The following is a 13,149-nucleotide window of genomic DNA, read 5'->3' as shown; positions in this document are numbered from 1 at the left end:
TGCAGGTTCCTTGTGCTGAACTCCTTTAACCAGCCATCCACAAAGTAAAGGGAATAAGGATTGTGGGTAATGTAGTTGAAGGTGCCATGCCGAAACATACCATGGAGATAATTCCAAGAAGGACTGTGACAATCACGCTGCGCTGGTCTCTGATGATTGATTTCACACATTCGCAGAACTACAAAGGAAAGAAATACTTTTAATTATTTCACACGTTGGACTAATGTTATTGAGAATTTTATTAAGGCTACAAAACATTTCTGATCAACTGTTAGCTGGAAAGTTAAAATCATATCTTTCTTACCACAAACATGTAGGGGGGGTCAGTGGGCGCCCAAAAACACACATTAACACATTAATACAACCATGATTAAACTGACAACAAACAATCTTTAAAAAGTGAATGATGATTTCAACACAGCATCTTTTTTCTGTGGTAAGTAGCCACAGTACAAACATGATACACACCAAGGTGCAAATATGGAACACACCTTATGTTTACCTACTAAATCTGAACATACCCTAAAGATAATTATATATTTTAGATTATCAATAACCAAAACGACACTTATTAGGATACTTCTGCATTCGTTCAAAAGAAAGAGTTAAGGACTATACCTTCTCTGTTTGCCGGCTCGCTGCAGATCCATATCTGCAATATGTTGCAAAGTGTTCACAGTTATTCCACAGCAGACTATAAGGAATGGCTCCGATGAGTTTTTCAGCTCTCTTAGCAACAGCTTCATTGGGAAATGCTTGATTCTTCATCTTATCAAAATGATTAACCAGTATGTTGGAGCCATATGCAAAGTCCTCTAATGTGTCCACTCTCACCGTGGCGCACTTGTAGATGCAGCCAAGGATGAGTCTCTTGTTTGTAATGACAGAACTGATGAGCTCCTTGTCGTTTGTAAGCATGGGGAGGATGTCAGGGATCAGGTGAGCGACCTTATTGTCACCTAAATATATGCCATAGTGGGTGAAAATGGTCCTGGGGACCTCAAGCAGGTCTCCTCTTCGGAGGGGTGGTGGTTGACCGCGATGCGCATTCCTCTTCTGGTCCTGGTCGTCACAGTCTGACCAGCTGGACTCAAAAAGTTTGAATATGGAGAGAAGTGAAAGCTTCTCCACCAGGAATGTCAACAGCTGCAGCATCATGAGAGTTTTCGGGAGGAAAATCTAAACATGCTTGAGTGAAATTAGCTTTTTATCCTCTCTGGCACGAGGAGGAGAAAGCTCTTGAGGAAATCCCTAGGATACGATTAGCCACGAGACACTTTGTACACGTGTGCATTCTCCTTTAGGCTTTATTGGCCCCAGGGGGAAATTCACAGCACTGTACACATCAGACATCATCACACAGTTAACAACATACAATAACAGACAGACAACGGTACACTCTCAAGCCAGTTCAGCGAGGCCTTTTATTTAAGGTGGATATGGCTGAGGGGATCAGGCTTTTCCCAAAACGAGCCCTCCTGCAGCTCAGTGCTCTTTACCTGTGCCTAGAAGGCAGTAGGATAAGATGGTGACTGATGTGTTTGATGTCTTGTGCTATTGAGGTTGCAATGCGTGCAATGGCCTTACTATTTAGCTCTGCCAGGTTGGGTGTGGGAACACCTATTATCCTGGTAGCAGTGTTGGTTATGTATGTATGTAGGTTTGGCCTGATTGTAACGGATAACATGTTAAAGAAGCAGCAGGAACAGTACAATTGGGTGGGCTGAATAATGCTCTGAAACAACAAGAGGAGGAAACGGGGGGCAACATATAGTCATTTAAGCTTGCAGATGAATGATTGTCTTTGGTGGCTCCTTTTTTGGATGTCATGAGTGTGCTGGTCAAAACTATTGTCCAGTCTAACTCCAAGGTATTTGAAACTGAAAATCATTTCAACTGTTTTGTTTATTGATGAGAATGGAATGCTGAGGTGACCAACGGTGTCCTTGGCACGAAGTGAAAGGAACCTATTGTTTATGCTAGGATTATGAGTCTGACACATTTTTCATGGAGTCCGATCTGAGTTCAGTCCAGTGTTTTCAATGCATGGGGGGTTTAGTGGGGGTGTTAAGTGTTCTGACTGTTTTTGAAGCAAGTGGGTTTGGTTGATATAGACCTATAGTGCCTTGCCAGCAAGGCTTGGGTCTCTCACACCAAAAGCATGTGTCTTATCCAGAGCGCCATCACCACCCCCAACTACAACCTACCGTAATCCCCCTAACCCACCTGCCACGCTGTTAATCATTCAGTACACCCCTGCCCTGAGTAGGGGGCAGGACGTGACGCAATGCAGGTATAAGTCAAATGAGAGTTGTTGAAACACTGCCAGGAAAAAAAATTACTGGCCACCGGAGCACAGGGAGAAATCCTGATTGTTTGGGTTGCTCTGTGGCCACTTGAGCAGTTCTTCATACAAAACCAGAGACAGAGAAGTGGTGAGACAGACGACAGGGAGAACATAAGGAAGGTCTGGGTTTGGCTAGCTGACCATTTAGCTATATCAAGTGCATTTTGTTGAAACATGTACTCGTCAATGTCACTTTTGTCAGCCGAAAGTGACATTGGCCCAAATTGTCCATGAGATGGATAGGACAGCCTTTGCATGGTGTTAAAAGCAGAGCTTAAGTCCACAAAGAGGATCCCGACAAAGGTGCCTGGGGAATCCAGGTGCTGGAGGAGGACGTGCAGCAGGCAGGCCACTGCATGCTCTGTGCCCCTGTTAGCCTTATAGACACACTGGAGGGGATCCAGTTGTGGAACAACAACTGGCAGGATGATATTTAGCAACAACTTCTCCAGGCACTTCATTATTATGGCTGCTAGGGCAACTGGGCAGAAGTGTTTGAGTTCTGTGGGCCAGGGTTTGTTGGGTACAGGGATTATGGTAGCAGTTTTCCAGAGGGTAGGTATTGTGGCAGTCTGGTAGGATTCACAGAAGAGTGAGTGGAGAACTGGTGAGTTCCAGGGTGCAGTATTTGTTTTCCAACTTTTGTTTACCCTTCTGGTTAAGTTGGTTACCCTCCAGATGGTGAGTTACAGAGAAAGCGGTATGCAGTGGACTTTGTTGACTCACAGTGGTTAATCTTTTCTGTCCCGTTTTTCAATCCAGGATCAGTGTTGGAAAAAAGCAGGCTGTGCTGGATGGTCTGCACCTTCTCAGAGGAACCATATGATGAGATAAAACATTCTTTTGACTAGATTACCGTAATCCTGTAGGCTTCAATTACGCGCTCATCTTTTAACCCAGAAAATACCTTGAGAAACACTTCAGCCTTTTTGATCTTTGAATAGTTTGTTACAGGGCATTTGTTGACCTAGATACTGTAAAGTCCTTGCAAAATATTTAAATTAAGCCAGCATTTTCAGACTATGAGAAAAACAGTTTGACCCTCAAAGCACACATAAACTACTTTTGAGGAAGTGTGTCATGAAAGAGTATACGGCACTACATTGCTCAAATATTGGACTTATAACCAGCAAAAACTTATAATAAGCTTTTTTTCATAAATTAAAAGCAAATAACTAACTCAAGAATAATCTCTCTTATTTCACTCAAATTGCCACTGAATTATTAGTAAATTAATTCGCTTATTGATAGATTAATCATGCCTACACGTTTAATACCGTTTATCGTGTTGTATTTGAAAATAAAAACTAAACACGTGGTCAGGCACCTGTGTACCATGCTGTGTACGTGACCTCCTCCATATATCACAAGTAGGTCACTTAGGTCTTCTGACAAACATAACAAAAGGGCATCGTGCCTTTGAGTGGTGTGCTGTGGAAAGCTCTTTCTATAGACTTTCTCTGTGAAAGGTGCTATACTAAAAAACTTTACTTATTTACTTAATGAATGGTGGAAGAAGTATTCAGATATTTTACTTTAAGTAAAGTTAGCAAAACAGCAATGTAAAAATACATCACTATATGTACAAGTCTTTCATTCACAGTGTTACTTAAGTAAGATTCATGCTTTATTTTAGTGCCAGCATCAACATCGCAAGTACACATTAAATGCAATAGCTCCTTTTAGATGTTAGTTATCATTTCAAATGTTAGTGATGCTGTTGTAGCTGATCAAGGACCTAATTTAATTATTTGTATTGGGTAGTTTAATCTATTAAAATGCCTCATCATTTTTGAGGCACTCATATTGGTTTGGTTGAAATCTTTAATGGGAGTAGAGATAAAAGATCAGTTGTAGTAAAACAAAGACGCGATGAGACACAATAAAACGCCATTCGAAAAACTAAGAAACCAAAAAAAACTACAACTACCCCAAAACAAACAACAGAAAAACAATACTAAATTCCCACTAGGGAGCATACCATCATCAATCTCAACTCCATTAAAAACAGACATTCAAGATTCATTCCAGGAAATTATCAACCATACAGTACCAGTGCTGGCCATATTAAGTGTCTCTTAGCTCAGTGAATACAAATCTAATTGTCTCTTTAAATGTAATTCCTGGTCAGAACACTTGTGAAATATTCTTTGTTATTCAGCCTTGAAACTTGAAACAGACAATGTTTTTATGAGAAACACTGATTCAGCACCATATTAGTTTGGCTTGATTTACATGTTAAACATTTGGGAATTTCAGCTACCACTCACAATAAAGAAAACAATAATTTTCTGTTTCTTTGCATCCTGATCATGTACAAACAATGTATGAATGTCAGTCAGGCATCAGTGTCTGAATACACCAAAGAAAGAAAGAAAGAAAGAGACACTTTCCATCTGGTGTTTCTTCACAAAGAGACAAGTTCAGCAAAGGTTCAGTACTGTTTAGGTTCATGGGCCTACCAGTTCATTCTCAGGTCAGTGGGGCTTTATATCTATCCTAGGTCTGTTTTTTACACATAATAAAACCAGGTCACACAGAGGCAGTTAAGGTAAGATTTATCAACTAATGTCATGGGGTCCATAGATGAGGCATTCAGCGTTATTTTGTCACAAGTATCTGCACTGTTTGTTTTGATGTAATAAAAAGAGATGTGTTTGCCCAGAGCACATTGAAGAATATCCATTCCACTGGCTAACCATTATCACCATATTGGAGTGATAAGACCAGTGTAACGTGGGATTGAACAGTATTGAATTGACCCCCAATAATTTCTCAGTCAGAAAAGAAAAGCATTGCACTTCACTCGTTGATATCGCCTTAGCTCACTTTCACCCAGCAGTGTTAAAGAATGTGTACAATCTGTAATGTGGAAGTGATGGATCCACAGACATTTTAACCTTTAAAATCCATAGCAGACAAACATTTCCATTGGCTGGCTAAAAAAAGAGGCCACAAACTCATCAGTCACAAGAAAATACATGTATGCCCATTAACTGTGACTTTAGTAACAAAGACCATGCCAATGTGAGGTATAAAAAGGTAGTTTATTTGGATAATAAGGAGTATTTATGATGGAGGGATAGAGGGGAGGGTGAAGGGGGTTGTCTAAGGTTTGGTGGCCAGAGCGGCATGGATCCCGTGGACCGAGACTCAGGGTTGGGGCTCATCTCGATAAGCAGCTTCCTAATCAACACCCTGTGGTTCCTGCAGTAGAAGAAGAACAATATTGTGGCAGAATTATGGATTTTTGCATGCATGTATAGGATGGTGGGAGGACACCCACGCAAACACGCAAACTCCACACAGAGTCACAGTCATGCATACTGGGCCGCCGTGCTGCCCATTGAAAGAGGTGAGAAACAGGGTTCAAACTGAGAAACGGGAGAGAAAGGGGTTAGACAGGCTTGTATACGTATGTGCAGGTGACTGTATTAGATAGTCACAGGTGGATGAAATGAGTGAAGCACAGGTGGTTGGATTCTAGGAATTGAATGAGACGCAGGTCGTTGAATCAGTGAGTGAGAGAGAGAGGCGTGGTCCTGTTTCTGAACATTAGTTATATAACTTAATTCAAACAAGCACAACAGCATGAAACCAGAGCCCTGTGGGGAAGCTAAATGTGCCTGAGACAAGTGGTGATTGGGGATTTGTTACTGTCTTGAAGACGTGAAATTGGATGAGTAAACTTTATAACATTCACATGCACTTTGATGTCTTTGAACATACCATTAGATAGATCACTTATGTGCAATGTCTTTCTCTCTATAAGTAAAATCATCACCAGCACAGTGGTGACCACCAGCAAAATACAGAGTTGAATTTCTGATCTCCATGAAGAACTCCTGAAGTCCATCTTGCTCCAATTATTACATTATATTTAAGGTAACCAAGTAAATCATGCTTTTTGGGTGGGTTGGCATGTGCCGTGGTGCATCTTGTACCCCACTACTATTTAACCATGTAGCCCCTCCCCTTTTCCAAAAAATGAATTTTCAAATAGAGACTGACTGACAATTGGTGCATCCGCCCCTTTGTGTGAAAATCCATTGTGAGTACTGAGAAAAGTTTTCACTGACCACTACTGACTGATGCACGTAAAGTTCTCAGCTGGTTCTGAGGAGATTTCACACCAAGACACGTCACCTTTAGCTCTTTTAATTGTGAGTTCAGGAAAAGTATTTTGTGTAAATGTAATGCTGTGTTTTATTGGCTAAATTACAAATGCATTGTATGCCTATATGACGTCTGCAAGAAAATCACATCAAAAAATATTGTGTATGATCATGATGCAACTGGTGTAACAGCCTCTCACAAAGTTTTAATTAACTTATTCATCAAATATATTCATGAATTCAGTCCAACAATTTAAAATGCTCACCTAGCAAAATGAGATGCGCGTACATTAAGTTTCCTCTGGCAAAGAGACTGGAGACCAAGATCCCCCAATACACCCCCAAACAATTTGTAATGGGGGATATATCAAGTCAGTTATGGATACTTTGTTGTTTTTTTTACTCAGTTAGCTGTTAAGTTCCATTTTTTTGTAAATTTTTTTTCCCAACATCTAAGTCTAAATTGTGTTTCAAAAAACGTATGTGTCCTAAATACTAGGGTTGCTGAGATTGCTGTGTTGCTAGTTTTTCATTGTTGAAGAGTTTTTAAAATTTTGAGAAGTATTGTAGAAATCCTTTATTTGACACAAGATTCCTAATGAGAGTATTCCAGATTGACTGAGTGGGAGTAAATGTTCATTTACACAAAAGGAACTATGACACAACATTAAAATATCACTTGAAAAATGTACCACCACAACATACAAAAAAGCATGCCTATTTGTTGTTAATTGCTTTTATTTTACTCTGGTCATCTGACAGGTTTCTGATTTGACAAGCAAGATCATAATGATTCATTTACAGCATGACTGTCATTTGATTTGTTGATGACAAAAAATTGTTTTCAGTGGTTACACTCAGGAGATTTCTTTTTCTCTGCTTTCTTCTGTTGATCTGTCTTGTGTTCAACCTCCACTTAAGTCAATAGTAGCTCAGCTGCACATGTGCTTCTTACAAATTAAGCCGGTGAAAAATGTGCTTTGTTTTCTCAGAAAAACATGCTGAAGCTGATTTTCCTGCAGACTGCAGTAAGCAAATAGTGAATACCTTGTTTCTGAAATACAAAATGTTAATTCTCCACAATTGATGTAAAGTTAAATCCACCAGTGATTTATTTGTCTTCCTTCTGTGCCACAAATGAACAGATACACATCGACAAATGTTGTATATATATAGATACAGTGTATTTCATGTAGGTTTCAGTGTGTAGTTGTGAGATTGAGCTTCATTTGTTAAAATGTATCTTGTCACACAGATCTCCTAGAAATCTCCTGATTGTAAGGTATGAATCTTTGGTTTATTGTCGTTCAACTCCCACTAGTGGTTTTACCTGCCAGTGCAGCCAAGTTTCAAATAAGAGGTCAACACCATCAACCTATCATGCAGCCTATTCAGTGAATGAGTAAGGATGATTGCAAAGAAATATTGAATTTTATTCCTAGCTAAACTATCACAAAGTTAAGTCTTGTTCTAAAGCTTATAATCATAGTTTTTCATCTAATATACACCTCTGAGTAATATTATGATCACTTACCACAGGCAAAAAGAGAATCAGTGTTGATAGTTTACCCCATGCCAGGGTCTCAACAGTAACAGCTTTACATTCAGCAAGTTGTGACTATAGAGAGCGCAGCTGCTGCCATGATTATCTGCAATATAATATACTGCACTCTGATTTATCATCATACATTTGTATAGACGCTCATTTCCGCCAGGAAAAGTAAAAGAGGATAACTAAGGATGTTAAAAAAGAAACTCAAAATAATGAGATGATAAATCAGATTTTTTTCCATAAAGTTAGAATTTTTAACAATTTTATGACCTAGAAAGTATTTTTGACTGTGTAAATCAAATTTTGTAAGGGAAAATTATGACTCAAATTGAATATTTTTTAGATTAATTATTTGTAATTATTCACAGTTTTTTTCCCAGACATTTCCCATGTCAAAGTCTATAGTTTTGTTTTTAGGAGGATGGTTTCAAACATGCAATTCTAAATTTGGCGGTATTAAGTTAAACCTTACTTTACTTACTCTCTCATAATTCTGACTCAGTTTAAAAAAGTCTACTTAGAATCTCATCAAAATCACTTAGATATGCAACAGTAAGTAAGATGTCTTGGTAAAATATTTTAACAGTTGAAAATGAATTTTTTATGTCGACATGTTGTGGTCTTGTTTATTCGTTCGTCCAGTATTTGTTGGCATGTCTTTATTGACAACACACTGATGTTAATGTTTTACAGGGACATGTTACAATGACATTGTGCCTGTAAAGAATGACTCAGGCTGTCATTTGACTTTGATTTTTATCATATTATGAATAAGAATGGTAAATAAACTGTGTTCCAATCCCAGCTGTACCTTACAGACGCCCATCAAATCTGGGAAATGACTGCTGTTGAACATTTGAGTAACAGCTTTGTCCCTACACAGTGAGTGGGATGTTTGCATATGAACCCCTTATCAAACACTGAACTAAGGACCTTGTCCAGATAAATATCCCACACAGTCGAGCAGCTCGTCATTCTCCAAGAAGGCAAGACCACAACTGGTGGCCAAAGCAACATGGCTCCATCACTTCTTGCAGCAGCAGGAGGACTTCTGTTACTTTTCTCCTTCTCATCGGCAGTAAGTCCCAGAATTTAGATTTTTCACTCACACAGTTTTCTTGAGAAATCTAAATCGTTTTTGTCTTTTTGGTGTAGCAAATCAGAGGAGACAACATTGCATCATGCACCCCAAACGACGGCTTTGTAAGTATGCTGTCACAAATAATTCGCTTATACAGTATGTTTTTGCTGTTTGGATTGTGTATGTATATATCAATGTTTTTTCACTTGCCCTGTCTGTATTCAGGGAAAGTACTGTCCTACTACATGTGGAGTGAGTGATTACCTGCTGAGGTATATGCCAGGGGTGAACAAGGATTTGGACAATTTGCTACGAGAACTTGAAACAATTGCCAATTTGACCCAGGGGGCCGAATTAACTGTTGTCAACATGAAAGATTCTGCTACTTCAGCTCAAAAGAGTTCCCCATCAGGTAACACACTAAATTTGGTAGCATAAAAATTGTCTTAAGATTCAACTTTAATTAACTATGCTTGAGTCCCTTTGTAATATGACAAGACAATTTGTCTGTTACAATTATTAGCTTATTTAACTACTTTAAATTCCCCTGTAAAGCCCTTTGGGCAACACTTGTTTTTGAATTTGCTCTTCTAATACATTATTTGACTTGGCTTGACTCAAGCAAATAAATGTTGTTCATATATTGATAGTATTGTTAAACTGTGGTGAAATGTAGTTTTGAAACTGCACTGAGATAATTACTGACTTTTTATTTCAGACTCATACTTCAAAAAGTCCTCAAGTATGCTGGATGATGTTGCTCGATTTGAAAAGACCATCATCACACAGGAACAGCAAATGTTGTAAGTTACCATAGAAGTATAATATTTGACATGAGTGAGTGGTGGAAAGTACTTAAGGACATTTACTCAATTACTTTATCTAAGTTATTTTTTTAGCTAGTTGGGTAATTCTTTTATATGTGTCTTTATTCTTCTGCTTTGTTTCAGAGGTAAACATTGCACCCTTCATAATCCAATACATTTATTTAAGAGCTGCAGTTACCAGTTGCATTCCTCCCCCTATAGACACAGGAACTCAGGCTAAATAACTAACTTAAGTTTCACATCTTTTTCCAAATTCCAAGACATACAACTCATATCTGTTTGTCTTTCCAGTGAACTTCAGAATTTAATTTCATCCAATGAGAGGAGAATGGCAGATTTGAAACAACTCTCCGTTGAGCTGAAGCAGAGATGCAGTGAGCCCTGCAAAGACACAGTTGAGATCCAGCCCACCACTGGGACAGGTAAAAGAAAAAAATCCATTCATTGACCTTCTGGCCATTCCCATTCCCACAAATGATTTCTCAATCACGCCCCATCTCAACAGCATTTGTCCTTGTTCGGTGTTTAGTTTAGTAGACTAAAATCAATACGGTGCATCAATGCAAAGTAAACAGATTTATTTTAGATGTAATAAGTCGTGACCTAATTTCAAAAAGGTTACGTCTAATCATCATAACTTAAAAAAATATGGATGTAATTACTTGAAAATTTCAGTATTTTTAAACCTGGGCCCAATTGTAGGTATAAAACATTTTGGAATCCGTGCAGTAGATGGTTTAACCCAGCAGCCATGAACAGGCTGCAGGGGCTGCAACAAATTCCTTAGGGGCAACTGTCAAAATTACGTCCACAAAAGTGTTTCTTTCTGACAGGCTCAGGCTGTTATATCTCCTCTCTACTGCACAGTTTCCACAACTTTTTGTACCTACTAGTCATTTCAACATCAAATATGTAAAAACAGGGCCCAGGTTTAAAAATACTGAAATGATCCTTTAAGTTGAGATTTTAGTTTTGTTGTGACATTTTATAATAGTGAACTTTCCTTTTTCTCCTTCTTCTTCCCTTTTTCATCAGACTGTCAGGATGTTGCAAACAAAGGTGCCACCACCAGTGGTCTTTACTATGTGAAGCCAGCGAAAGCCACAGAACAGTTCCTGGTCTATTGTGAGATTGACAACTTTGGACGTGGCTTCACAGTAATACAGAGGGTATGCTTCACTTGAACAACGGAGGAAAATAGCTCTTTATTGTCTTCATCTTGCTCTGGATTATTGCCATTATTATTTTGTCGAAAAAGAAGAATTTAATACCCAGAAAAACAGCTTGTAATTTGCCAACTTCAAAGCAAACCACTGATAATACTGATTGTATGAATGTTATTTGGATGGGATCGGGGGCTGAACATTATGTTTTGATCTTTAAAAACAGCCTTCCCCAGTGTGTGACATTTCTTTTTGACCTTCCTTATGACAATTAATTTCACCATTTACAACTGAAAGAGACAAAGCATAATAATGTATGGGAGTGTAGCTACTTTTAAATGTTAGTATTCTCATACATAATGCTTTTATGTATGAAATCATAGCTCAAAGCTGTCTGATATCTGACCAATTAACACATACATGAGAAAGTTAGTATACAGTCCCTTAGTAAACGACTATTTTAAGAGTGGAATTCAAATATTAGCATTTGAGAAATGTTTTGGTTGACTAACTGCAGAAACAGGAGTCAAATCTAGCAATGCCGTGATAAATGTTGGATTGATCACTTTTTCATGTCCACAGAGACGTGATGGCAGCGTGGACTTCCACAAGGACTGGATCCAGTACAAGAACGGCTTTGGTTATCTCTCACCAGATGACACAACTGAGTTCTGGCTTGGCCTAGAGAAGATGCATCTCTTGACTGCCACTTCAAGCATGCCAAATGTGCTCAGGATAGAACTTGTTGACTGGGAGGGAAACAAAAAGTATGTTCACACACACACCAACACACACATACACACATACACACACACGATAACAGATTATGTAAGAGGAGAGCAAAGGGACTCACTGATAAGGAAATCATGACCCTGATGATGAGGCTCCCTTTAAAGAAGAAACAAGATTAGGAAACTTAGTGGCAGTGTCCCCAGCGCAAGGGTACGTCTACCAAAAGTAATGTCAATGTGCGTCTTGCACCAAGCGCTATTTTTATTTATTTGTTTTGTTCACACTTTGTTGAATACAAAAGCTGAGAACACACTGAACACAGAACCATAAGTACTAATAAAAAACAAATAAATTAACAAGGAAAGTAATGACTCAATGATTCTAAAATGCCGGCCAGTTTGTTTTAAATACTTCAAAAACAGGAGATCTTAAAATTCTATATATGAGTAAATCATATTTTGCCAGCAGAAATCAAATTGTGTAGGCTCCTTAGAGAATATTCAGCCTTACTTTCAGAATACATTAGTTGTTCCAAATACTTAACTTCTTTCTTTACAGTGATTGTGTAACAGCGATAATGTGTGTCCATGACTAGATATGATTTTCCACTTAATTACAATTTTTCCTCTGGAACATATAGCAGAGTGTGCAGCCATGTTTGATCTATGGAGATCTTTCGGTAACACTCATTGACCATTTTCTTTCTTCATATAATGTTTTGTTTATGAGCCCCCAGGCATTTTGGAGAATATTACAACAGAGCATAAACGCCTCTGTGCATGCTCGTAGCTCTGTGGTGGACTGTCCGCACCTACTCATTTAGACAGAGCTACTGCCAATGGGGATACTCCAGTACTTGACCAACCAGCAGTGTACCCTCATCTCTCAGTCAGGGACTGACTTTTGTGTTTATGGGACTGGTCCCCCTATGCTGCAGTCCAGCCACAAAATGACCCATTAGAGGCCAAAACTCAACATTAATCCTCCATTCCTCTCTGTGGCTTCCTTTCTCCAGGTATGCCGACTACAACATGTTCAGAGTTGGACCAGAGATCGACATGTACCGTCTAACATACGGCTTCTACTTTGGCGGTGATGCTGGAGATGCTTTCGATGGCTATGACTTTGGTGATGATCCCAGTGATAAGTTCTACACGTCTCACAATGGCATGCAGTTCAGTACCCACGACAAGGACAATGACAAGTACGATGGCAACTGTGCTGCGCAGGACGGCTCCGGTTGGTGGATGAACAGATGTCATGCTGCACATTTGAACGGCAAATACTACCAGGGTAAGACCACCTGGCTGAAACCAGCACCAAACCCTTCAA

At 39.0% G+C, this 13,149-nt stretch overlaps 2 protein-coding genes across 2 annotated transcripts in view; one reads left to right on the top strand and one right to left on the bottom strand.

Annotated features, from left to right (window-relative positions):
* Positions 1-25: 25 nt before the first annotated feature.
* On the bottom strand, positions 26-1,286 carry lrata (lecithin retinol acyltransferase a). The gene is made up of 2 exons (XM_046048265.1): positions 619-1,286; positions 26-178 (listed from the first exon to the last, which is right to left on the bottom strand). Exons 1-2 carry the CDS (start codon positions 1,156-1,158, stop codon positions 26-28), a joined length of 693 nt encoding a protein of 230 aa, XP_045904221.1. The 5' UTR covers positions 1,159-1,286.
* Positions 1,287-8,995: 7,709 nt separating this feature from the next.
* LOC123970277 (fibrinogen gamma chain-like) overlaps positions 8,996-13,149 on the top strand; it is a 4,863-nt gene continuing 709 nt past the window's right edge. The window contains exons 1-8 of the mRNA XM_046048268.1: positions 8,996-9,092; positions 9,170-9,217; positions 9,321-9,507; positions 9,814-9,898; positions 10,214-10,344; positions 10,958-11,091; positions 11,668-11,852; positions 12,833-13,147. Coding sequence (XP_045904224.1) covers positions 9,030-9,092; positions 9,170-9,217; positions 9,321-9,507; positions 9,814-9,898; positions 10,214-10,344; positions 10,958-11,091; positions 11,668-11,852; positions 12,833-13,147 — 1,148 coding nt within the window. The 5' untranslated portion in view covers positions 8,996-9,029. The remainder of the gene's footprint in view (positions 9,093-9,169; positions 9,218-9,320; positions 9,508-9,813; positions 9,899-10,213; positions 10,345-10,957; positions 11,092-11,667; positions 11,853-12,832; positions 13,148-13,149) is intronic.

The sequence above is a fragment of the Micropterus dolomieu genome, linkage group LG04 (assembly GCF_021292245.1).
Source record: "Micropterus dolomieu isolate WLL.071019.BEF.003 ecotype Adirondacks linkage group LG04, ASM2129224v1, whole genome shotgun sequence".
In the NCBI taxonomy this organism is placed as follows: domain Eukaryota; kingdom Metazoa; phylum Chordata; class Actinopteri; order Centrarchiformes; family Centrarchidae; genus Micropterus; species Micropterus dolomieu.
This window is presented reverse-complemented; position numbering and strand designations above follow the sequence as displayed.